Source organism: Triplophysa rosa, linkage group LG10 (assembly GCF_024868665.1).
Source record: "Triplophysa rosa linkage group LG10, Trosa_1v2, whole genome shotgun sequence".
NCBI classification, from domain to species: domain Eukaryota; kingdom Metazoa; phylum Chordata; class Actinopteri; order Cypriniformes; family Nemacheilidae; genus Triplophysa; species Triplophysa rosa.
In genome coordinates, this window is record NC_079899.1 from 12,121,455 (window position 1) to 12,147,076 (window position 25,622).

Sequence of the window (25,622 nt, forward strand, 5' to 3'; positions counted from 1 at the left end):
CACCTTATTGTGATAATTTAACGTTTGATGTCATATAAGACAGCATTTAATAAGGTAACGCATAAAGTTAGGCAGTAAATAGTGATTTTTTATTTGTTTGTTTCAAACCCAGCTAATCAACTCAGCAAATAAACAAAGCAAAACGTTACACACAATTAGTGTGGAGGGGGACCAATAATATAAATAATATTAATAAAACCTCACATTAAATGTATGCTGCCTGTTGCGATTTACGCAATTCGATGCCATGAAAAGTGAAACCGGATTTGTGCATCTGGCAACCAACCCGCTTAACGGTCACCCCGCACTCGGAATTTCGTTCAGTCTTGGAGGACATCGGAACAAGCAGGAGTATCTCAGCCAGGTAAGTGCCAAAATCTTATTTAGCATCGTGAAATTGTCTATTTCATATTACTTCTTCCTTATTTAAATGCATTGTTTTACCATTACATTTAATGCGGTGTTTTTAATAATAAAGAACTTTGTAGCACGAACATTTAGTTAGCTAGTTAGCTTAACCATTAACTTAGTTACCACAAACACCGGGGCCTTTTTGATTCGTATTAATGTATCAGGTTAATATTTGCAAGTTTGGAATAAAGAAACCAAATGTTTTTGTCAGTGAACAAAAGTTTATTGTTCGTAAGCGCATGTGGAAATAGGCTAACTTCAGTCAACATATACAAGTTACCTATCTTCTTGGGACTAATTTCAGGAGATGCGTGATAACACTGCGCCTGCTGCGGCCATGTTACGGCAGCAAACTTCCTTGATTATTACGCCAGAATTGGAGTATAGTTCCTAATCAAATCGGCCTAGAAAAATAGCTTTGTTTCACAGTTTGGCTAGATCAGTTACGTTCAGCAGTTTATGTGTTTCTATCCCTATGTTTCAGATCAGTTCCCGACCTTTTTCAGACTACTGAGTTTGCCACTTCAGATTCTACAGAGGTAAGAAATGTAAAAACTATTGAAGAAACACTAAAAATCATCAAATGTGTTGAAATTGTAGCTTTGTTTCACTAAATCTTAGTTTTTGTCTGTAGTCTGTTTGAGATATTTTTCCAGGAACTAACCTAGATTAAAGCTCTTAAATGAATCACATTGAGACAAACTGTACCCCAACAAATGTTCTGTGTTTTTGTTTTGTAGGTCGACCTATCCAAAATGTAGGATCTGCATTTACCCTGCCATGAGTTATTGAGTCCCATTTAATAAAGCTTTTACATTCATTTGGAGTCTTGTGGTAATTGATGAAGTATGGCATTCAAAAAATAGTATCATCACAAAAGCCTCAATATATTTTATTAGATTAAGTAATAGATATGTTTTAATCTTTTTTTATTACTGTACAGCAAAACGCAGTTCATTTTAATATACAACATTAAAAAAAACTGCTGTAATTCATTTTACAGTAAAATAATTTTAACGTATTTAAAAATACAGCAAAAAAGTACTGTATTTACTATTACAGTATATATATATTTACTGTAAATTATTATACAGTATGTTTTAGTTACTGTTGTTAGCTTTACAGTAATATTCCTGTGTTTCAAAATACAGAAGCTTGCTGGCTATTTGTTGCCAGTAAGTTACTGATGATTTTACAGAAAACGTTTTACAGTGAAGGTAAATCACCAACGATTTCATCTACAAAGTGTTGCTTTGAAGTAAATGTACAAATTAAATTTAAAAATCTTAAATTTAAGTAGGTATAAAAAAACAAAAGAAAAACACTGGAGAGGTGCTGGTTTATATTAATAGTTGTGCATTACGCCATATTTTTTATGGATTTTTTTCCGCAAGGTTAAAAAACACTGTCTTATAGTTAATCATAGTTACTTACTCATTAACTCTATAGTTCATGAGTAAATGCTACTTAAAGGCACCATATGGTGCTCTAGATCAGTGATTCCCAAAGTGGGTGCCGTGACAACTGGCTAGGGGTGCCGCCGAATCTCAGCTTTTTTCCAATAACAATTAAAAATAATCTTTTACATCATATATTTTAAAAGATATCAAAACACCAACATATGAGCATGTACAAACGAAACTGAAAAAACGAAAAAAAAACATATATTTCATACATATGTAAAGTTTAAATATCTTTTTTACCACCACTTGGACTGTTCCCAGGAGATAATCGCTCCGCTCGGCTCCACCCATTGTACTGATACGCGCTCATGTGGGACAGCTATCTCAGGTTGGTTTCACGATTGCCTGGTCCGAACCCAAGTTCGATTGCTCCCCCTGCCCCTGCTGGACTGCGTTCATATTATTATTTTTGGGTCCGAACCGCGGGTCGTTTGCGTCCTCAAGCCTGCAGCTGTTTACCCTGTCGCTTGTAGCGACGACGCAGGAGAAGGCGGCAAAATGTATTACATTGCTCGCTTCACTTTTATACATTTTTGTATTTGTACTGTTAGTTTTGTTTCCAAAGCTTCAATACATAACGGCACTTTCATGTATGAATGTACTGCAAATGCAGTACATTCAGCAGCGAAGCGTACTGGAGTTCACATGAACTGCACCCAGACCTCCCTTTTTAAGCGGACTCGGATACAACTCTGACATTAATCGAACCCGGGTGCGCACCAAAAGTGCTAATGTGAAACCGCCAGACTGCGCCGTCAGTGTGCTGTTGCCGTTTTCAACCTCCTACTTGTGTGAGCTAGCGTTCTCATCCCTGGCGTATGTGAGGAAAAAATGGCAGTGCCTGTCATTGGAGCACGATCCACAATCTACCCCCGTATCAAGAGACTATGTTCCCAAAAGCAGGCACATGTATCCCATTAAAATACACATAACACAGTCTCATGCACAGGTATTTTAGTTTCCTTTTTAGGTTGTAAGGTCAGGTTTGAACAAAGCAAATAAGAACCTAAAGAAAAATGTAATGTGAGTTGTATATTATTATTTAAAGAATTAAGTATCAATCTTTATTCTAATGTGTTTTGTTCCAACGATTCCCACATACAGCAAATGGTTCATATCAGTCTATAGAGCTTGTTAATCGACGTCACACCACGTTGAATGTTGCGCCATCTTGGGAGGATAGCTGCTAGTGCGTTCAATGCAGTGTTTTATTTTTCTTGTTTGATTAGGAAATATAACTATGGTAGGTCAATCTTGCTGGTTAAAAAACTGCAATAGAATTACGCAGAGTAGTTCAGGAAAAGCCCATGGTAATTTCACTTTCGATTTCTCTATATATAAAACAAAACAAGTAACGGTACATATTAAAACAATAATAGCAGTGGAGTATTACCCTCCCAAGATGGCGGCGCCACCGCAACATGCAACATAGGGTGTGACGTCAGCTTCACATTGTGCAACACATACTGTATTTAATTACACTGCAATAGACTTGTTCACCATACTTGATAAAAAGCGTTACTAAGGTACAAATAAAGTGCAATATACCTGCATGTGTAGAACATTTTAACATTACACGACTGCATACTGCGTCATCGAACAACACCTATAACAATAGTAATAACTAAAATACGCACATATATACTGTAGGCTATTTCATAGGGTAACTGCATTCATATATATTCAAATAATCTGTGCATGACCATTTCTTGCACAATAAAAAATATTTGCTTACCTGTCAATTAAGACACATGCGAGAGCGGAGTCTCTGTCGAGTCTAAATTGGTCGCGAAGCTCTCTCCATTTCAAAAAGGCCACGTCGATATTAATCCTTGTTTTATTCCTACGTTTGTTCATTAGCCTGCTTGTCTCATTTGGCCTACGTTTCATTTTTTAGGATTTTCTTTACTCGCCAACGAGTAATCGTGATCCATAACTGCCACTTCCGCATTTGCGTGTTGCCGTAGATTCTACAACCGGAAACTGAGGATGCGGATATTAAGTCACTGATTAAAAAATAAAAAGGATTTCATAGGGCCCTAAGAACTCAAACAGGACTTGAATCATAAAAACCTGACATAACAGGTGAAGTTAAATAACACCAGGAACACCAGCCTGACTTAAAAACAACCAAAAAACAAGCTGAAAGTTGCCTTCTTTCTCTACAGGGCAGATTAATAAAACATCATAGACACCGGCTCCACGGCTAACTTAGCAAAATGTATCCCATCTGTCAATACTGAACACACACAGCAACAAACAAGACCACACGATGATAACACAGAGAGAAAATAAATACTTCAAAGCAACTTCAATGTTGTTTTTCTGTCTTGTGGCTAAAGAGACTTGACAAAAGACAGTGAAGATCAACGTCCAATACATACCGTATTTACAATATAGGTGTTTACACCCACTGTTTAATTGTGTTGTCTTAAAGGGATATTTCAGCCAAGAAACAAAACCCAAGGCTTGTTTTTCCGGCAAATGATGCAGGCGTGTCGTAAATTGCGGTGACGAACGCAACATTTTTCGTTTCGTTCCAATAGGATACCATCCCCTCTGCGGGAGCTTTCGTCACCGTCATTTGCCGGATAAACAAGCCTCTTGGTTCACGCGCAGCCGAGGGATAATCGAAGCTAGACATTACCATTAATAGCGTTCTGAATATGGATATTTCTCAAACAAACACATCGATTCGCTTCAGAAGACCTTTTTTTTAAGACCACGGAGCCGTGTCACTTTTTTTTCACCCATTCTACAGCTTGGAAGTGAAAGTATACATGGTAATATAACTCCGACTGCATTATTCTTCAAGAAGAAAGTCATATTCAGTTAGGATGCCTTGAGAGGGTGAGTAAAAACATGCAGAAATTTTGATTCTTGGCCGAAATATCCCTTTAATACAGGGTTTACACACTGTAAACTAACATTTCCAGTCGTTCATAGTTTCTAGAAAATTAGTTGAAAAAGCCTGGGATTTAAAAAATAACACTCGTTAGGAGATTTTCTTTAGCATTTGTAGCCAATGAAATATAGCTAAGGATATTTCAGCTTGGCGCTATGACTAAATAAAATAAAGTGTGACTGACATTTGCAACTTTCAAATAATTTACAGTCCTGGAAACCACAATTTAACCATACTTGTCTGATTTTTTTACATAAGAGTAAGTAATCTGATCCTTTGGATGGTTTACCCAACTATGAAAATTATGTCACCGGATAGTCACTTATCTTCAAGCCCGTAGCTGATGACCCCTGCGCTTCCATTAGCACTTCTGTCTAACGTCTGCACATACAAGCATGACATTGTAACACGTATGAAACTATAATTCAGATGTTTCTCTTTAAGGAGTCTTTTAGATTTAATACAAGTTATATCTGTTGTTGACTATCACATGATTATTTCCATTTGTCCCTCGGTTTATAAACACTTATAATTAAAGTATACATAAGTAAACATAAGTATACCTCCCGCAGCTTCAAGTCTTAAAGGGATAGTGCACCAAAAAAATACAAATTAAATACAAAATACAAATGTATTTACCCTATGTCATTCAAATCCTTAATATGGCTCTTTGAGTGGTTTTGTGTCCATACAATGAAGTCAATGGGGGGCAATGTTGTTTGGTAAATTACCAACGTTTTTTTTCCTGCTATTCCATGTATACCACAGTCTAACGCAACAACTTTCTGAAGGCCTCAAGTTGCAGATTACTTGCCAAAATCATGTCTGGGTAGTGTGACGGCAGCATTGTCCTTGACTAGCAAACAGTGGGAGTTCAAACCAGTGTTAATTTCGATTACGTGAATTACGATGCAAAGTATTCGTTAACGACATGTTTTCACTGACGAAAACGAGACGATAACTAAATAAAAATGAATGCATGATAACGAAAACTGTAATAAAAATATACAGACATTTTCGTCAACTAATAAAAACGAGACGAAAATATTCTTGTCCCACCTGGCGGACATCAGTTTGTGCGCATGTGCTCATCTCATATAAACGGAAGAGAGAAGTCTCTGGGAGAAGGGGAAGCACACACATGTATTCTGTGTCTCCACGCGGTTTACAAAGCGTCTTATTTTCCTTCACGATCGCCGGTAAAACGCCGCAAACTTGAAGCGCGACTGCAGGCGAGTCATGTACATGCCTATGTTAACTTAACACGAGCTGCTGCATAACGTGAAAAGCAACACAAAGTCAGCCAAAAGAAACCATCGCTGTCCTCTACTGATTATAGAAGTGATGAAGTGAGTCAAACTGTACATTCGAACTAAATATGTATAATGTTTGCATGACTAAAGAAATGTAATACAATTTATATGAAAGCTATTTCTCATTCATTGCTGTCTCAAGCCAAGACAGTGCAGCTCTTTCTTCAAAGAGGCATGCCATGAGCCAATAGCCTTTGAGTGTGAGCCCTGTCAGAGCGTTTCATTGGTTGAATGAACTGAATAAATACGCCCTACTTAACGAGTCATTTGAGTCAAATGGGATTGAATGAACTGGAACATGTCGTTCATGGTCTAATATTCTGTGTTCCAACAATGCAAATCTAGTTACTGAATTTTTCTGAAAACTAAAGGTAATAACCTGCTTTAATTTCATTCTAAGGTTAAGTAAATTATGTAAAAACAGTTGAATCTCTGTATGGAACATGTAATTAAACCAAGTAAATGATTTAAACCATTTAGATTTTAGTAGACTAAATATAATGTATATTTATTAGACTAAAATGTTTTTCATATTTCATCGACTAAAACTAAAATGATGGGGATGACTAAAATGTGACAAACTAAATTGCATTTTCGTCAAAAGACTCTGACTAAAACCAAATCAAAATTTGCTGTCAAAATTAACACTGGTTTAAACAGTGGGAAGTGATATTGCGGCTGGAAACTCAGTCGAGCTCCAGTGTGAGAGGACTGTAATCCCACAATCCAGCACTGCATCCGAATCTGATGCTTAATATGCTGCGCAAAGACTCCCTGAGTCTCACACACAGACCATATAGATATTCCATTCAGCCACTCTTTAGTTCGTCTAGCTCGTTGCCAAAACGTTTCCGGTGTTAACAACTTCAATTATTATAAAACAAAAACCCTCCTACAATCTAGTTTTGTTTTGCATCAGTCTTGCCAGACTGAGATCTTGTTTTTGAGATGGTGAATTATGCCATCCCCTGAAGTTGGAGGCTCTTGGTTTGATGCAGCAGGTTTCAAGGGCAGGTACAAATGTAGAATTCTTGTGATGCTTTTTTTTAGCAATAAACGGAAGTCAAGTTGCCTTCTGTGATCACAAAAAGAAAAAAGTATAAATCGATAAAGAATTAGGGCTGTAAATAGATAAACATTTTTAATCGCGATTAATCACAGAACTGTCTTGACTTGTGTTTCACATTTATTTTAGTGCTGTCACTACGTTAACTAATTACACACAGCATTTATGTTTTTAAATATACTTTTACATTCTAATAATTTCAAATTAAATTCCAAATTAATGTAGAAACAACACATTTCTTTAACAGCATCATTTTATGAATGAAAGCCAACATTCTAATATTGTTGGCTTTGCAACTGATGTCTTTATTAAATATATTATTTTTTTCTACTAATCAAACCCATAATTAGGGGGGCAGTTGTGGCCTAATGGTTAGAGAGCCGGACTCATGACCAGAAGGTTGCCGGTTCGATTCCCAGGGCCGGCGGGTAACAACTGAGGTGCCCTTGAGCAAGGCACCTTATCCCTACTTGCTCCCCGGGCGCTGTAGTGATAGCTGCCCACTGCTCCGGGTGTACGTGTGTTCACTACTCTCTGGATGGGTTAAATGCAGAGGTCACATTTCATTGCCTTGTACTTGTACATGTGCAATGACAATAAATTGAATCCAAATCCAAATCCATAAGTGTGCCCTTCCTACCTGTCTAGTAGGTAGGACATATACAGAAAATTTAACGTTCTCAAACACTTCACAGTATTTACTGCTAAATACATGAAATACAGAAGAATCCTCATTAAAGCTACAAAATCACATTGATTTCTTCATTTCTTTTGTTCTTTGATTTACATTAGTGACCAGAGTAACAGCAGCACGTTTAAGAACGCGGCCCCTTTAAGAGCTGTCTCTCTAAGCAGGTCTTATGCGCTTCCTATTTTCACTACTCTTTGCATTCATTTAAGACTTTATTTAACTCGTTAAAGACAGTGCTTGCGAAAATACTAGACAAAATGTGCTTTCTGGCACAATCTTGTGTAGTTTTGTTCATTTAAGCACGAAAGAGAAGTTAACACTGGTGCGCTGTCTGATAGATTCTGATGCAGCCTTTAGCACATGTGTACACCAGACGGGACTGCTGTCGCGTTGCGTTGAGCCGTGTTCCACAGCCAGAAGCTGTCAATCTATACTGAATGCAACCATTTCAAATTGCCCTTAAATAGTTTAAAGGCCTTTATATGAATAAGAGCGTGATTACATAATGTAACGCTAGACAATGATGACAGAAAAAAACGGATGTTGCGTTAATGGCGTCAAATATTTTTAACTCGTTAATCTGAAAAATTAAGCGCATGCGTTAACGTGTTAAAGAATATATATAAAGAATTCAAATACAAAGAAGAGTGCCAGAAAGAATACATTAAGAAGTTTTAAAACACATGCAGGAGTCCCAACAAAACACTCTTATCCTTACCAAGGCATCTACTCGCTGACTTCTCTGATGGCTTTAACACACTCAATCTAATCACACCATCATGTTATATTACGCAATTACAGTGTTATGTGCATGTTTCTCTAACTCACATGCAAGTAAACCCAATCACACATAAACAGGCTATTGTATTTAGAGGTGGAATAATTAAAATGTAATTCAATATTTAATTAATTATAAAATGCAATATAATAATGTTTCTCGTAACACAACACAGAGTCAATACTTTCAAGTATTATGAAAGGGTTTTTTGTCATTCAAAACAAAATGCACTGTGTAGAGTCTCTTGGTTCATTTTGCCCTTCAACAGCATAAAAGAGAAACAAAAACTTGATATGAAACATGCAATTTGCAAGAGATGTCTTATAAAGCCAGTAAGTCTTGATGTTCTACGATATTGTTCTTATTTATGCTTATGAAAAGAACTGCAATATGTATTGCAATTAAGGATGCACCGATACCATTTTTTAAAGACCGAGTACAAGTACCGATACATTTTTTCTGGTACTCGCCGATACCTATACCTATAAGCAATGCCTGTATAATGTACAATTATGTTAATAAACCAGTATCTTACTGGTAATTTTTTTCTTTTGTTTTTAGGTCTACTTAAATTTAAGTACTATTTTTAAATTAAGTTCAATTTTTTATGATAAGTAGCACAATTTTACTAGCACATTTACTTCAGTTTGCTAAAGTAAACAATATACTCTGTGGTTGAATTATAAAAAATTCAAGGGGGGTGGTGTGGTAAAATGTGAGTGTATTATAACTTGTTCAAGTCAACCGGACTTTTATTTTGACGGGACGCCGCAAATGGTGTTTGTTAAGTGTTCGTGTCCTCGTGCAGTGAAACGCTGGCGCTGAAAGCTTCACAAGCACAATACGTTCAGGTTCACTCTTTCACACACAGTCACGCAAAACAAGCAGAATACATATTTAAACAGTATCTGAATATTTCGTTAGCTGTTAGCGGTTCAGCGCTAATTTCTTGTTAGGAAATAATACATTTGCCAGATTCCGTGTCATTCCGTGTTGTACAGCAAATTCTGTTTTTATGCCTGGATTCCTCGATTCCGTCCGCGTTTTCCGCATTGCGGAAATCATAGGGCTCGATGTATGTCACATGAGGTATCGGTCTTTGGTATCGGTGTGTCATTACGAGTACATGAGCTTGGTATCAGGCCGATACTCGATACTGGTATCGGTGCATCCCTAATTTGCAGTTAGGGTTGGGTACCTTTCACATTTTTGCCGGTACCTGAATTTCGATACCGGTACCCAACGGTACCTTTTCGGTACTTGACTCTCTGACTTTAGTGACTTTCAGTGAAAATAATAAGCCCAAACCTTTGATTTTCAACATTTTTCTATTTATTTAGAAATGTTCCACACAATCCTTACAAAAAATAAACCCCTACAACATCCATGGCATAGTTAGTGTGATCAACACTGTTATGTAACACAGTCTAGATTAAAATAAATAAAATCAAATGAAAAACAAATGAACTGAGCATAAAGGTCAGTAAACTATTTGATGAAGAAACAAAACTAACTAGCAGTTCTTTTTTTAGAAAGATTAGCATGTCAACTCTATCAGGTAAAAGCCTTGCCTGCTCCACACTCACTGTGTCCCCCTCTGTTGAGAACACTCGTTCGGAGTAATGATAATGATAGTAATGATGATGAAGCCTTCTGCGCCAGAGTGAATGGTGTTACCTCTGTTGCTCTCACTGTGACAGAAGGGCAGGTTGAAAGTGGGACAGCAGAACCTGTCAATGAAGACAATAGTGTAAATAACAGGACTCAGACAGGAGCTCACAACAGTTCAATTTCATTAAAGGAATAATGGTATTTTTTTACCTGGGCCCTAGTTTTCCCGGCCTTACTTAGCTAATGTTCTGCTCACTTAGATTAAAGATTACCCTTCAGGAGGTCCTAGGTTTAGGTGCAAGCTATTATTTTACTGATGTTTACTTTAATAACTGTAAAGAAACTAAGTTATTTATAGAACAGTTATTGACAATAATTTATGCCGTTGCTGACTGCCACTGACTTTGATGTCTGTATACAGTAAAACAGTTGGCAACTAGTAATAGTCAAACTATGGTTTCGGATATCTCTCATAATGTTAACGTTACTGTTTTTAACATAAATAGCAGAGTACGGAATTTCAATGCAGCCAGTGGCTCAAGTGTTAGCTCACGCTAGTTATGCTATGTTAACGTCAACCAACCAAAACAGTGAAAATGACGTTTTCTCTAACAAGTTATAGTTATCAAATTAGATAGGTTAATTAATTACCTGTAGATGGTGAAGCTGTTGTCAACGCCGATGCTTCACTTAATGTGTCGTCGTCTGGGGATTTGCCTCCAGGTGTGTTAGCTAATTTAGCTACTTTGGGCATGTTGCTAGGGGACGTAACCACTTTCTTCCACTCTCTCTCAATTCGGTCGGTGCCTATAGAAGTACCGAGTTCGGTACCCAACCCTAATTGCAATATGACCCAAGTATTATTTTAAAATCATGATTCAGAATCTCTAAATAACTGGTTGGGGTCAGATTAACCAATTAGAATTTGACATGTTTTTGTTTGACTTTTTAATTCATTTGAGTCAAATAAGGCTAAATCTGATTGTAATGGGAGCATGGCTCTATCAACGCAAAGGTCGTAAATTCAATTCCCAGGAAATGTTCATACTCCAAAAATCTATAGATTGAATGCACTTTAATAAACGTAAATGTGACTTCTCTTGTTTGGCAAAGGAAAGTCATCCTTGCTAAACAACAGCTCTGGTTTTTTGGCAAGGATAACCAATCCCCTCACACTTGGGTCAAGTAATTTTACATCTTTTGAATAAGAAACCCAGCACTCTGACATTTATTTTGCCTGACACCGCTAGGACCGCACGATATGTACATTTTGTTGCACCCAGAATAAAAGTTTTGTTTACATATACTGTATAATGTCTGTGTACTGTGTATATTATTTTGTGCATAATATATTTAGGAAATATTTACATGTATTTATTTATATTTACCCATAATTAAAATTTTAAATAAATGTTTATTCATTTTTTTTTCTTAAATATATGCATGTATGTGTATGTTTTCATAAATACAAAATTAATTTGCACAGTACACAGACATATATTACGTAAACATAAACTTTAATTCTGAATACGATTAATCGCAATTAATCGTTTGACAGCCTTATATTTTAATGATAGCAGGCATGCAAATGTCAGTGTGTGCATGAGTGTATGCATGTGTTCTGAAGTGTGGAAGAACTTGAAACATGCATCTTTGTAAAATAATCATTAATTTTTAAATATATTTTAATACATTTCAAGTTGATTTTACAAACTTTAGCATTATCGTATTGCATATATCAGTTATAGCATGTCACTCTTTTCTTCAATACCGCGCAGCCCTAGACACCAACCTGCTTTAGCCTCATGGAGTTCAGACAAAGAAATGCACCCAGCTGGTGTCAAGCGCAGAAAACATCACCAACATGACATTTACCATCACTGTGAAACAAGCTGTAACAGGGTTTTTCCTGGCGAGTCATTCGTGTGCGAGTCGTTCTGAACGCAATGTGCGTTCATACTGGCGAACTCGCGGTGTACAGTATACGCCGATTCAACGATCCAACTGCACAGCTAAAGACATTACAATGATGTACGTCGTGTCAATTTAAGAAATTTCAAGAATTTAAACGTACTTGGATGTAAAACAAACAGCCGTGAAACCCAGCTAACTCTTATTCTGCAACTCTTTTTAGCGCCTCAGTGTACTGATAACGAAACAGCGCCTTCACTGTGGCATAATGTCGCAAGTGCAGTTACATATGACAGTCTGTTAATTGCACGCAGCATTTCTTGTGAAGACACCCGACATAATTTTGGCGAGAGTCTGAGGCGGCACGACATTTGACGGAGGCGACCGCCACCAATTTCTCTATGCAGGAAAAACCCTGTGTAACAGGTAAGAAAAACGTAAAGAGCGGAGTGTCAGTTTGATCTGCGTAAGAGAGAGATTCCTGAGAAGAGAGGGTTTCTTCAGCAGTGAGAGGGGGACGTCTGTGATTAATGTCTGCATTCTATTATCTAAGACGCTACAGTCACGCTGTGTCCAGATAAGACTTGACTTAAATTATTCATCAAGACACGAGCCAACAGAACGCAGGGACGTTCAGATGGGGAGGCATGTTTAAGAGAAGAGATCATTACTAAGACACTTTGGCAGATTCTCTCGCTCACACAGTCTGTTTCGAGCATATGGGGCTCTGGAGCTGTTACTGATACAGTTTTACCTCACTGTAAGGGGTGTTTCCACAAAATAACAAGGTTGCTGTGTTTTGTGTTGTATATTATGAATGCTCTTGTTATGTTTATTGAACTTTTTATGATTGGCTTAAACTGACTCTAATGTGGCTTATGAAAAGCATTTTTGAAGACAACATGAAAATTTTATTGACACTGTTTGTTGAAAACAGCAATCTTTTGACTCTTTATTAAAAATGCAGGTTACCTTAAATACTTATTATTACATGGGTTGAACTCAAATAACTTCAAACTGACATTTCCCACCAAAATTTTACCAGACAGCTCATATTATAAATAACTTTTATACTGTAAACGTACTTACAGCGCAAGCAGAGCCGATAAAAACTCAGGCACGCGCGTCTTCTCTTAGCAAACACAGCTGCGCGGCTATAAAGTCAGACTCGTCTTCTCTATACATACGCAAGCTTATAAAGTCAGTCGCATCTGCTCTATAGAATGCAAGCTTGCAGGCTCCTTACATTTGTTTACAACGTGATTTGCAACACAGAGCAGCGAGAGTCACGTTAACTAACATGAATAAATGCTGTGCCTATAGAAGTATTGTTCATTTTTAGTTTATGTTCATTAATGCATTAACTAATGATAAAAAAACTTTTTGTGACGATGAAACGGTACACTCGGCAGAGAACACACAAGCACCCCTTAATATTCTTTTCTTTTATTAAAGTGGTCATATGGCACGATTACGTGTTTATCTGTGTCTTTGGTGTGTTATAAGTTGCCCATGCATGTATTAGACACTTAAAATTGCAAAATGTCGGAACAAAAGATGCATTCTATCTAAAAAGCAAATGCTCACCCAAACCTGCCTGAAACGCCTCGAGTAACCACACCCCCACAAATCTACGGTATGAGTTGACTAAGACCACCCAAATGTATACGTAAGTAAGGCGGGCGTACCTGTCAGTACAATTGCTTTGGAACCTGATGTTCCAAATATGGTAAGAGGCGTCACATTTCTGTCACACGCTTGCAGTAATCGACCAATCACTATGCACTGGTTAACTGGCCAATCATAGCACACCTCGCTTTTCAGACTGATGAGCTTTGTAAAAATCTGCGTGTTTCAGAGAGGCGGGGCAAAGAGGAGATACAAACATACACAGTATGTGGAAAATACTGCGTTTTTGAACCTTAAATCGTGTATACACACATTGCATTACATCTAAAACAAATTATAATATTCGTTTTAGCTGTGTCATATGACCCCTTTAAAATCATGGTTTTAGGTCAAAATTGTAAATATTTTTGCAGGTGCCACATTAAAAGTTCTGTGTAAAATTCAGCGGCATCTAGCGGTGAGGTTGCGAATTGAACCAACAGCTCACTCCAACCCCCCTCCCTTTCGAAGCGCTACCGTGGCTGACACAGAGCTATGATCTCGTCACGTTTTTGCTTCTTTGCCAAAGGAGATAACATATTTACAAAACCGTAGAGCAGTTTGTCCGTTTAGGGCTACTGTAGAAACAACATGGCGAATTCCATGTAAGGGGCCCCTTGGTGTATGCAGATAGGAATATCTCATTCTAAGGTAATATAAACAACGGTTTATTATGTAAGGTCTTTATACACCTCTGAAGACATAGTTGTGTACGTATATTATATTGCATTTCTGTCAGTAGATCCTCCAAAAAAATACACACAACACCTTTAAGAGGTGACCAAAAAACTACACCATTAACTATTACACAACAATAAGTTAAGATGCTTGTTATACTGTCACTGCTGAAAAAAAGAAAATTCAACCACCAAAAATTTGGCAACGAAAAAGGCACACCCATAAAAACCATTCACTTTTACTCACACAACTACACTGTTGTGACTATGTTCTCAATCTCTCAGATTCATGGGCTTTCCGTTGTGTATTCATGGTTGTATGCTTGTAATGCTGTACAAATGTGTGTATAGAGTGCGACTGACAGTGGAGGGGTGTAATGAGTGTAATGATTAAAGGACGATTAAAACTGCATAAGGATTATCATGCTCATTTTCAGCCTCTGCTGTGCATTTCAACCACTGTGTTTGTACATCTGTGTGTGTACATCTTTGGCTTAACTTGTGAAAATGGCCCAAATTTGAGAAAATCTACTCATAGAAAACCTCATTAGCCTCGCATTAAATCAAAAAATTCTGTAACACAAACCAGTGTGTGTTAAGAATTCTTAACGGCTTTCGGGACTCAAAAGATGGATCATGTGACAAATATATGACCAGCCTTGAACCCTTTCGGGGTCTATTTAATCAGCAGCATGTCAAATCCAGCATTTGAAGGCCAGCTCACAGGGCATCATGGGACACAGGAGGGTAAAGGTCATTTCTGAATTATTAACAGCAGAACAAAACATGAGGTCACTGAACTAAAAGTGATACTTTGCGAATAATATCTTGTTGAAAGTGATATATTGTCATACCGAAATGGATCTTGTGAGCATTTGAGAGAATCAATGTCTTCTGAATGCGTAGAATTCATTTTTCATTCACGTTTGAGCTTAGCAGGCTATTTTAAGCAAATGCCTTTTGTTCTAAAAGGACTTACAATAAAGCACACAAAAACAATAATTTCGCTGTGCAACTCAAATTAAATCTTAGTCCTAAGAAACTATATTTTTACAAAAGTACTAAAAGACTTAACAAAAACCACAATCCATTATAAAGCTAATACACCTGCCTGTAAAACTATTGTTTTCCTACAAATACACTTATCATGTGAAATGAGTGTAACAAATTATAACTGTCTATGTAAAAGTTAAAGACCATCTTTCAGTCATGAGATGAACAGCTAAAAATACAACACATACAAAAAAATACACATTGAGGTACATTCTTTTACAGATGCAATCTCTACACTAAAGGTAGAAAACAACGTAAAGACTTTCTTTAAATTATATATAGGGGGATTACCTACCATGCATCCAGACATTACATTTAATATAGTTTGTAGATGTATTTTCAAATGTTTTACTCTCAAACTCAACTCAAATGAAATGTGTGTGTCTGTGATATGATTATCCGTGTGACTGGCTCTATAATGGTCACACAATCCCTGTGAGCATAATGCAATAAACCATCTGCAATGAGTTCACACGCTTTCCACACGCTCTGAGTGCAAGTGGGAAGTGAAGCATAGGCTAGACGATATGGCATAAAAGTCCTGCTGGATCATATTTCCCACCGCTCCAAATCCCCAGCAGGACAAAGACACAGAGCCAACACGTTCATGAGCCATTACACATTTATGAATGGAGCTCGCGGTGTGGTAATAGAGGCAGGCCTTGGAGCCAACCCTGCTGGAACACACTGCTATGGGACAGGAGAACTGTCAATCGCTATGTCGACCAATGGGAGAGCAGGAAACCTCAGCCTTTAAGGACTTTATGCAGGTGAAAATAACAAGCTTATGAAATAATCAAACCGTTTGATGTACATTCTATATATATCATATTACCTTTATGTAACAGCTGGAATAAATAATAATTTAGCACGTCAAATTTATGTAAAACAAAAGCCATAATAAAGACAAATGTAAATATTAACCAAAATTGGGGTTGTTCAGATTAATACGCCCTTTTCACATGACGTCACGCATCTTCCGTTCTGCCGCGAAGCAGTGTATCATTACTTCCGCTAGCACTCCAGTTCATAAGGTGGCGGTAATGCACTTATAAGCTGATTTGCTAACCTCCAGTAAAACTCAAGAAGAAGAAGTTACTTCCGCTAGCGCCTCAGAATGGAGTTTACCAAGTGGCTTGCACATCTGCCACAAATACGTCTAGATGATGTACAACGTCTTGCAGACAAATTTTCGCTAACGACAAGATCAAAGCTAGAGAAAGGACACAAATTCTTCGATGAACAGTTTGATTATGAAGGTAAGTGTTTTGTTTTCTTTTTGTGTTAGCGAAGGTGCTAGGATAAGTACTTGAATACGTGTTCTGTCAGTTTTTTTTCTCACTGTTGTTAAAGTACAGCGCGACGGCAAAACGGAAGTTCTTCTTCTTCTTCTTCTTCTTGTTTGTTGCAAGACGGATGTTATGATACACTGCTTTGCAAAAAGGCGGAAGTTAAGTGACGTCATTGTGAAAAGGGCGTATTGCAATTAATCGCATGCAGAATAAAAGTTTGTGTTTACATAATATACGTCTGTGCACTGTGCATATTTATTTTATATTTATAAACACGTACACATACAAGTATATTTAGAAAATATTTGCATGGACATATTTATATATAATTGAAATTATATTTTTGAATATATGCATTTATGTTTATGTGTTTATACTGTACATAAAAAATTTATATGCAACACAAACTTTTGTCTTGTGTGTGATTAATCGCGATTAATCAGTGAACAGCCCTACCCATCTATCTGCATAAAAATCTCAGTAGTTTGCAAACATTCTGTTCAAATCTTGTACTAGTTGGACTAAGTGGGTCCCTCAGGCATTTGAAAGAATGCATCATTGCCATGGTTTTACAATATAACCGTGACTTACTTTAAGTGTAGCGTACGGCAGAGTATACGGCAGAGAGATGCTTCAAAGATAATACGCTTCAAAAAGAAATTCCTGTGCCCATGCTGAGCTCTAAACATATGCAGACAACAGCTGCAGTGGATTTATCATGAGTATGCAATTTAATCTCAGCCGCATCTGGACAGAAATCCCTCGATGGAATAGATTAATAATCCATTCAATTGACAATACCTTCATCGATTACCAGAACAGGAAACGCTTTTGTCTCTAGTTGCACTGTGAAACAGCTGGTACTATTGGCTACACACAGTTTCATGAAACGCACAATGGTATTTAATGTGCACGCATAGCACAACCATTTTTATAGCATTTTCCCCGATGTAGGTCCCGGTCCTTTCAACAAACTAATTAACTTTAAAAAATGACTGCCATCTTCAAAAACCTCCTCAGTGAGGTCCTTACACGCTTACATGTGGCTTTAACGTCAAAACAAAAGGCTGACAAACTTCAAAGTAGCATAAATGTATATACATCAAGCTGAAGTAATTTGTCCTCTACATTCCTGAAGGGCAACCCAAGTCCAAAAACACAAGCATAAATCCACCAAAATATCATACACCTTGACACAAAATGGGTTTTCGTAGAAACCACTACAAAAAAGCCATACAGTTGCTTTCACTTGGTGTTGACGTAATGTATGGGCCATTCTGAGGACACTGACCAGAAAGCTTTGTTATCAGTGTTCTACGGGGCTGATCTTGTCTGAATTTCCAGCACCTGTGAAATTATGCCCCTGTAATTCAATACTGATAGCTTCGAAATGATACCTGGGGGCTGACATCTGAACTATCTTTCATTAAGGCTTATTAATGGCAACTGTTGACGTTCAGCTGAGATTAGATCTTGGCAGAAGCCCATGTCTATCAAAGGCAAGGTCCTCTATTGCCTTTAAGTCTGGCACAAGGATTCCCAATTGCTATTCAACATCTGCCCCTTCACAAGCTGAGGGTGTCGGAAGGTGTTACTGGGGACTGAAGTGCAAACTTTAGAGGAGATGCAGGTTTGGATGTGTGTTTGAGTGTTATCAGAAAGACACCACTCACATGGGTGCTAACATGCTCTGACAACACAAAGGCCATGAGTAACTTCATGTGATGACAGTGCTCAGAAGGGCACTATGTAGGGCTGGGACGATATATATCACAATTCACACTAATTATACCTGTCTAGGGCGACTCTGAAATCGCAAAGGCTTAGATTCTGTGTTTTATGCACAGCTCTCCCGTGAACTATGGCTCTTTGATCAGTAGGAAGTACAGCTCAATCTAAAATCACTACGAGATTGAGTCGTTTATAATGTGTGTTTGAAAAAGCAACACTCGTCAAACATCATCATTATAAATATACTTTATTATCACGAAAATACCTGAAAAGGTTTGAAGAACAGCGATAGAATATGCCCATTGGCATTTCCTGGAACTACATGTGTAAATCGTACTTCTTCTATGCCCATATTCGGAGTTTCTGTGCGAGAGCGCACTCTGACTTTCGGATGTGGCGGCATTTAACCGTAATTCATTGAGAAACTAAGCATAAGAATTGCACGATATAGCGTCCCAGCCCTAGCACTATGAATAGCAAATCATAACTTGTGACTAACAGGCAATATTGTGAGAATCTACCAAGATAAACTTCTGTTACTGTTCCATTAAAACTTTTTTGAAAAACACTGACAGATGATCAAACTGCAACATCAATGCTTTTCCAATACTGTGTGATCCCTACCACAAGGTAGTGCTGTCTAAAATAACACCCATCACAATATCACACAAATTCGTAACTATTTTACAAGGTGGCTAACTTTGAATTTAAACAATCTTCTTTGTATGTTTTAGTACGGTTTGCTTTTGCGCCAGTGACGGTTAGTTTTTGGGGAGTTAGGGGAGGGGCTTCAGCATGGCTTTTTTCAAATAATCTTACATACATACATAAACATATATATTAGGGCTGCAACAACTAATCGATAAAATCGATAATAATCGATAATGAAATTCGTTGTCAACGAATTTCATTATCGATTAGTTGGTCTGTGACGTCACTTGCGAGCTGTGCAATTATAAATCTTCTTCCCTTTTAAAATTACAGTTTTAGATGTGTCTCTCCGTGCAGCATGAGCTGCGCAGTTTTAAAGTCAGAAGTGTCTCTCCGTGGATGCGTCTCTTCATGCAGCGCGAGGTGCGCAGTTTTAAAGTCAGATGTGGTTCTCTGTGCAGCGCGAAGTGTGCAGTTTAAGTCACACGTGTCTCTCCGTGCAGCGCGAGGTGCGCAGTTTTAAAGTCACACGTGTCTCTCCGTGCAGCACGAGTGATGCAGTTTTAAAGTCACACGTGTCTTTCTGTGGATGCGGCTTTCCGTGCGGCACAAGTTGTGGTTTTTTAAAGTCAGACGTGTCTCTCGGTGCATGCGTCTCTCCGTGCAGCACGAGGTGCGCAGTTTTAAAGTCAGACGTGTTTTGCATGCATCTCTTCAAGCTGCGCAGTTTTAAAGTTTAAAGGGGAGAGGTGTTTTAAATGACAAAATTAAAGATTATATTAGTAAAACCCAATTTGTGGCATTTGCACTTTGCAAAGTACATAATAGGCTAAATACCCTGATTTGGTGGTTTATTTAGTTCAGAGGTGGGTAACGAAGTACATTGAGAACTGTACTTAAGTACACTTTTTGAGTATTTGTACTTAAGTATTACTTTTTCTGTTTACTTTTTACTGTACTTCACTACATTTGAATGACAAATATCTCACTTTTCATGGCACAAAAAAATGATTTCCTTGGCCGACCCTCCCCTCGCTCCCACGATTGGGAGAGACTATTGTCAGTTGCTTCTAATATGACACACCTGAATCAACTCACCAGGTGTGTTAATTATGGAGACATTTACAACATTTTCGGAGAAGGCTAATGAGTTCAGTTGTGTATACTTTTCCCATATCTGATTTACTTATAAGCAAAAGATGTAATCACATTTTTATCCAATTAATCAAAGAAAAAAATAATCGCCCAACTAATCGATTATCAAAATAATCATTAGTTGCAGCCCTAATATATATATATATACATATATAAACATAAATAAATTAAATCCAGATGAGCAAATAACAAACTTAGCATAAACAAAAAATAGCACAGAATCTAATGGATTCTTGTACTCTCCGTTTTTGATGAGACATAAAAAACCTCATACCTTGGGAACGGTATAACTGAAACCGTGACCTTTTCCAACCGCGGTATACCTTGGAACCGGTATTTGACCATACATTGTTTATTTGATTCACATTGTACGAATTCATATAAGAAATAGAATTATAATAGGAGATTGTTACCGTGAAATATATCTCTACCGTGAAATAAAATGACTCATTGGGTGAAATAGATTTTTGGTAATTCCACCCTCCCCTAATCTTGTGAATATACAGTAGGTAGGGTTAGTGCAACTGTAGTAAGGTTGGGTGATGTTACAAAGTGAGGCGCGTCTAGTCACAAGCTGAGCAGAGACACATTTTCTTTATACAGCGTGAACAGGGCAGTTATAAATTTAGCCGTGTGTCATCTATACAGCGCGAGCTTCACAGTTATAAAGTGAGGCTTGATTGTATTGTGTAGGCCCAATCCTAAACTGTAATCTATAAACTAAACCAATAGGCTAACCATATTGTACCTAGGTTATAAGATAACTAAAAACCATATAAACTAAAATGCAATTGTGGGCAGTCGTGGCCTAATGGTTAGAGAATCGGACTTGTAACCCAAACGTTGCCGGTTTGAGCCACAGTACCAGCAGGGATTGTAGGTGGGGGGAGTGAATGATCAGCGCTCTCCTCCACCTTCAATACCACGGCTGAGGCGAGACCCTTGAGCAAGGCACCGATCCCTCCAACTGCTCCCCGGGCGCCGCAGCAATGACTGCTCACTGCTCTGGGTGTGTGTTCACGGTGTGTGTGTTACTCACTGCAGTGTGTGTGCACTTGGATGGGTTAAATGCAGAGCACAAATTCCGAGTATGGAACACCATACTTGGTCTCACATCACTTTCACAATAATAGTAAAGTCATTATAACACAGCTCAAAGAAGTCAATAACATATTTTCGTAGAAATTGTAAACAGGCACCCTTCTTTAAGCAAATTTGAATCACTAAGGTGGTCCCAAGTCTTTCAGAATACAACAGGATCTATCTACAATGAGGTAAAAACTTAAAGCAGTAGTTAGAAATTGACTGGATCATGAAGTGTCTATTACATACGATAATGGAGCAATGTGGTCATGTGAGGGGTTAAAAATAAGAGAGCTTAGAGACCAAAAAGTTGTTTTGGAAAAGGATCAAGATATTAATTGTTGACGACAAAGTCAATAATATTCCGATAACATGCACAAATAAACTGCACAATAACACCAGGAACATGTATTAAATCTAAACTGTGTAATTTCTGTGTAATTTCAAACAGGTTTCCCAATCAAATCTGTCTCCTGTTGCAGGCATTACTATTTTACTCCCAGGCGATAAGTACACTTTCTGTGGATCAGAAAGCAGCTACAACGCGAAACGAAAAACTTGCTGATATCCTGTCTTTGAGAAAATACCTGACTGTAGTCTATTCGTTGAAGCACGACAGCTGTTCAGAGGGAGGAAACATAGAGGAGCCGTTTCCACACGGGAGGATCTCTCTGAACATCTCAGACAGGCCCTGACAGCCGTGAATGTAACTCTGATCTAGAAGCTTTTATTCTATGTGTTATTTCACGTATCAAAGAAAACTCTGAACCATCTACCTATGGACACTACAAAGTGTGCAATGCACATATGCAAAAACTTCATGACATCAAAGCTTAATAACTGAGTCTTGTTAAAACAAACTTGATGTATGTAACCATATACAACATTACAATTAACAAATGTAGTCCCTACATGTGCGTTATTCTCTTCAGAAAGCGAATTGTTGAAAGAACATAAGTCTTTAAAAACCTAAAGCCTCCATGATTAGCATTCAACCAAAACCTCAGGCTAGAATTCTAAATTTGCTCCTTTTTTATCCAAGAGTTTTCTCTCTTAAATGTATAGCAGGCTATGGATGTTACATATAAAACATTCATATTAATAGACAGCACCCTGAATCATGATGTTTGTGGAAACCACTTAGAAAATCTGCAAAGTGCACACTCACTTTCATCTACCACCCTAAAAATAAATACAAAATCAAATCAACTCCGAATAGCACAAAATCAATAGCCTCTAAGTCATATTCTGTTTTCAATGCAGTTTTGAATGCCTAGGGTAAAGGCTTTAGAGATCTATTTTTAGAAAAGCACAATCAATGAACCATTATTACCAAATCTGAACGCCTCCGTTGTGTTTCCGTCTCGCTAATTTGCAACATCTTAAGCGTGGATGCCCCACAGGTCAAAAGGTTTTGGCTTGCCAACGCGTGACTGTTTAAAACCCGCACTCTGTTGCCAATGCTTGCTCGCTATTAAGTATGCATGTTCCGTAGTTCTGTGTGCTTGGACCCATTTTCATCTCACTCCAAGGCATCCATACTCCAGCTCCCTCCCTGCCTCCTTTACCGCACAACATTTACACCAATATTCATCACACACACACACACACACCACACACACACACACAACACAACACAACACACACACACACACCACACCACATCACAACACACACACACACACACACACACACACAGAGTTCCTCATCAATAAGCGTGCTCTACCACGAAATGCCCCTACACAGTGAAGGCATGCTAAGCAATCTCCTAGAAGGGCTAGGCGTGACTGTGACTAATGATGGACTACATCAGCTGATGTTAGTATTCGAGAAAAGAGAAAGGGGGGGGCTTATAATGTCCTCGGGAAAATCCCCCTCAATTTCTCAAACATATTTCTCTCGTGGCTGTACGGAGCTTGAAAACGGCGCAAATATGAGGTTGGCGACATTTCAGCACTAAAAAGCGATGGACAGCACCCTCGACAAGAAGCTTTGACAGGGGTGTGCTCGCGGGCGCTAATGCATGTGTGTGTGTGTGATAGGGGGAGGGGGATTCCCATACTGTTTTATGCCAGTCCCACTCCCGACAATCATCGCAGAGGCTCGTGCTCGCGGAATAGGTCCACACGAGAAAGGCAGCAACACGCAGAGAGGAATGTCATGAATACGTGACACACCACAAACTCACTGACATTTGCATTCAGCCACTGTGTGCATTTCATCACTCATTCCGTCCCGCTCCCGTGGGGCAGCAACGGCAGCGCTACGGCGATGTTTAACGGGAAGGCGGCTGCTTCGTCTCCCGTTAGGCGAAGAAAAACCGGGGTGGCGATCAACGGAGACTATTAAAATGCATCGCCTAATGCAAAGCGTGCACATACTTGAAGGCATTATATGTAACCTTGAAAGTCGCGTTTAAAATGCATTCGAACACAGCTGGATCTGTTGCACGAGCTGATGTAGGTATTTCTATATACATCACGTTGCATGTGTACAAATAAAGTCTCAAAGCAGCCCCGAAGCTGAGATGCTGCTGTGCAGAAATCCACGAGGAAAAAAACACTGCGTGCCGTGACCAACTCCTATCCATAAACCAGCACTATTCATCTGCCAAACATATCAATACAGCTGAGGAAAGGCATATGTCAGCGATTGGTCGGTTCATTCACATATATACGAGGGTTTTCCGGCGTTCTGCTTTATGTTAGTTGGATGTCTTGCGTACAAGGTATGAATAATTCATCACACAAACTGTTGTCTTGATACTGAGCTTTGCTGCATGACAGACCGAAGGCACATCACAGAAAGCCGGATCCACGCATGCACAGATGCGTTACTGAATTACTAAATACACAGAAGAATAAAAGCTCGGCTTTTGATCACCGTCGCCTGCAAACGAGCCGAGGAACGCGCGCGACAGGCACAAGTCGCTCAGATAGGAATCACCACGCTAACATATCACAACCGGCACGACAGACCGCAACGAGCAACAGCATGAAAAAACACGTGAGGATACGCGACGAGACGGTAAAGGAGCGGGTGTCATTGCGTATTTACCTGTTAATATCCCAACTCGGAACTGGTGGTCGTGGTTAGTTAAAATCATTCCGTCCGACGCCATGTTTAGCAGCGCTCTCGCCCGCACTGACGAGCCTGAGCAGAGCCGAGACGCGAGCGCGTCGAGCGGAGGGGGCGGAGTCAGGAAAAAGCAGCCGAACCCTGAGTCGCGCTTTGGAATGGGCAGTGTTGAGGGTATTTAATGTAAAAAATACATACCTGTTACTATTTGTTGTGCGTGATTTTGTTAAGAAAATAGCATGCCATTGGTGTCGCGTTTTATAGGGCAGATATAGGATTAGTTATGGTTGACGTAATTTATTTATTTATTTCGTTTTTTTACTTTAATAATGCCAGATGTTTTGTTTATAGGTAGAATATCCATTAGCACTGAGCTGCAAATTGTTATGACAGGAATATCCATTATAAGGCATTTTAAACTTTTAATTACATCACATAAATCACCCTGTCTTTCCTTAGCAGCCTTTATATGACACATTTTCAGATTACTGCAAATGGTGAAAACAGTAAGGGATTTGACAAAGAACTGGTGCAAGGGGTTCTTAAAATCATTGTAGCCTATTTATTAAACATTTGGCTGTACAACTACTATCAATAGGGATTTTAGTAGTGTCCGGTTTGCTTTAACATATTTTACAGTGTTTCATGGATTCACATTAATATAATCCTTGGATAGCAGGTAATATAAACACACTGTTCCGTAACAGATAATGCCTAAACGTTGCTTGAATTTAGTAACTAGACACAATCCTAGCAATACTACAGACCCACCTGTTGCTGCACATTTAGAATAGGGCTATCATTTAAACCCAGTTCTTTTTATATTATAACGGTACACCGTGTATTATGTGTCCTCAGAAACTCTGAAGCCTCAGAGAAAATGAACCAACCTAAACGAACAGATGAGTGAAATAATAAAAAGTAATTCAAAAAGTGAATCCAATTTTATGACTTGTCCATAGTGATTTGCCACAAAAACGATGAAGCATTGGTCTGCAGCCTGCACTCATTTGTATGTTCTACTGTTCGCATGTTTTTCCCAAGAGTGAAACATGTGATGGTCAGTCACCTTCAGAATCCCATTA

At 38.4% G+C, this 25,622-nt stretch overlaps 1 protein-coding gene across 15 annotated transcripts in view; it reads right to left on the minus strand.

Annotated features, from left to right (window-relative positions):
• Positions 1-24,621, minus strand: part of gphna (gephyrin a) — an 87,429-nt gene extending 62,808 nt beyond the window's left edge. For all 15 annotated transcript variants that reach the window (XM_057343510.1, XM_057343507.1, XM_057343506.1 and 12 more), the window contains exon 1: positions 24,517-24,621. In XM_057343510.1, coding sequence (XP_057199493.1) covers positions 24,517-24,580 — 64 coding nt within the window. In that variant the 5' untranslated portion in view covers positions 24,581-24,621. The remainder of the gene's footprint in view (positions 1-24,516) is intronic.
• Positions 24,622-25,622: the final 1,001 nt, after the last annotated feature.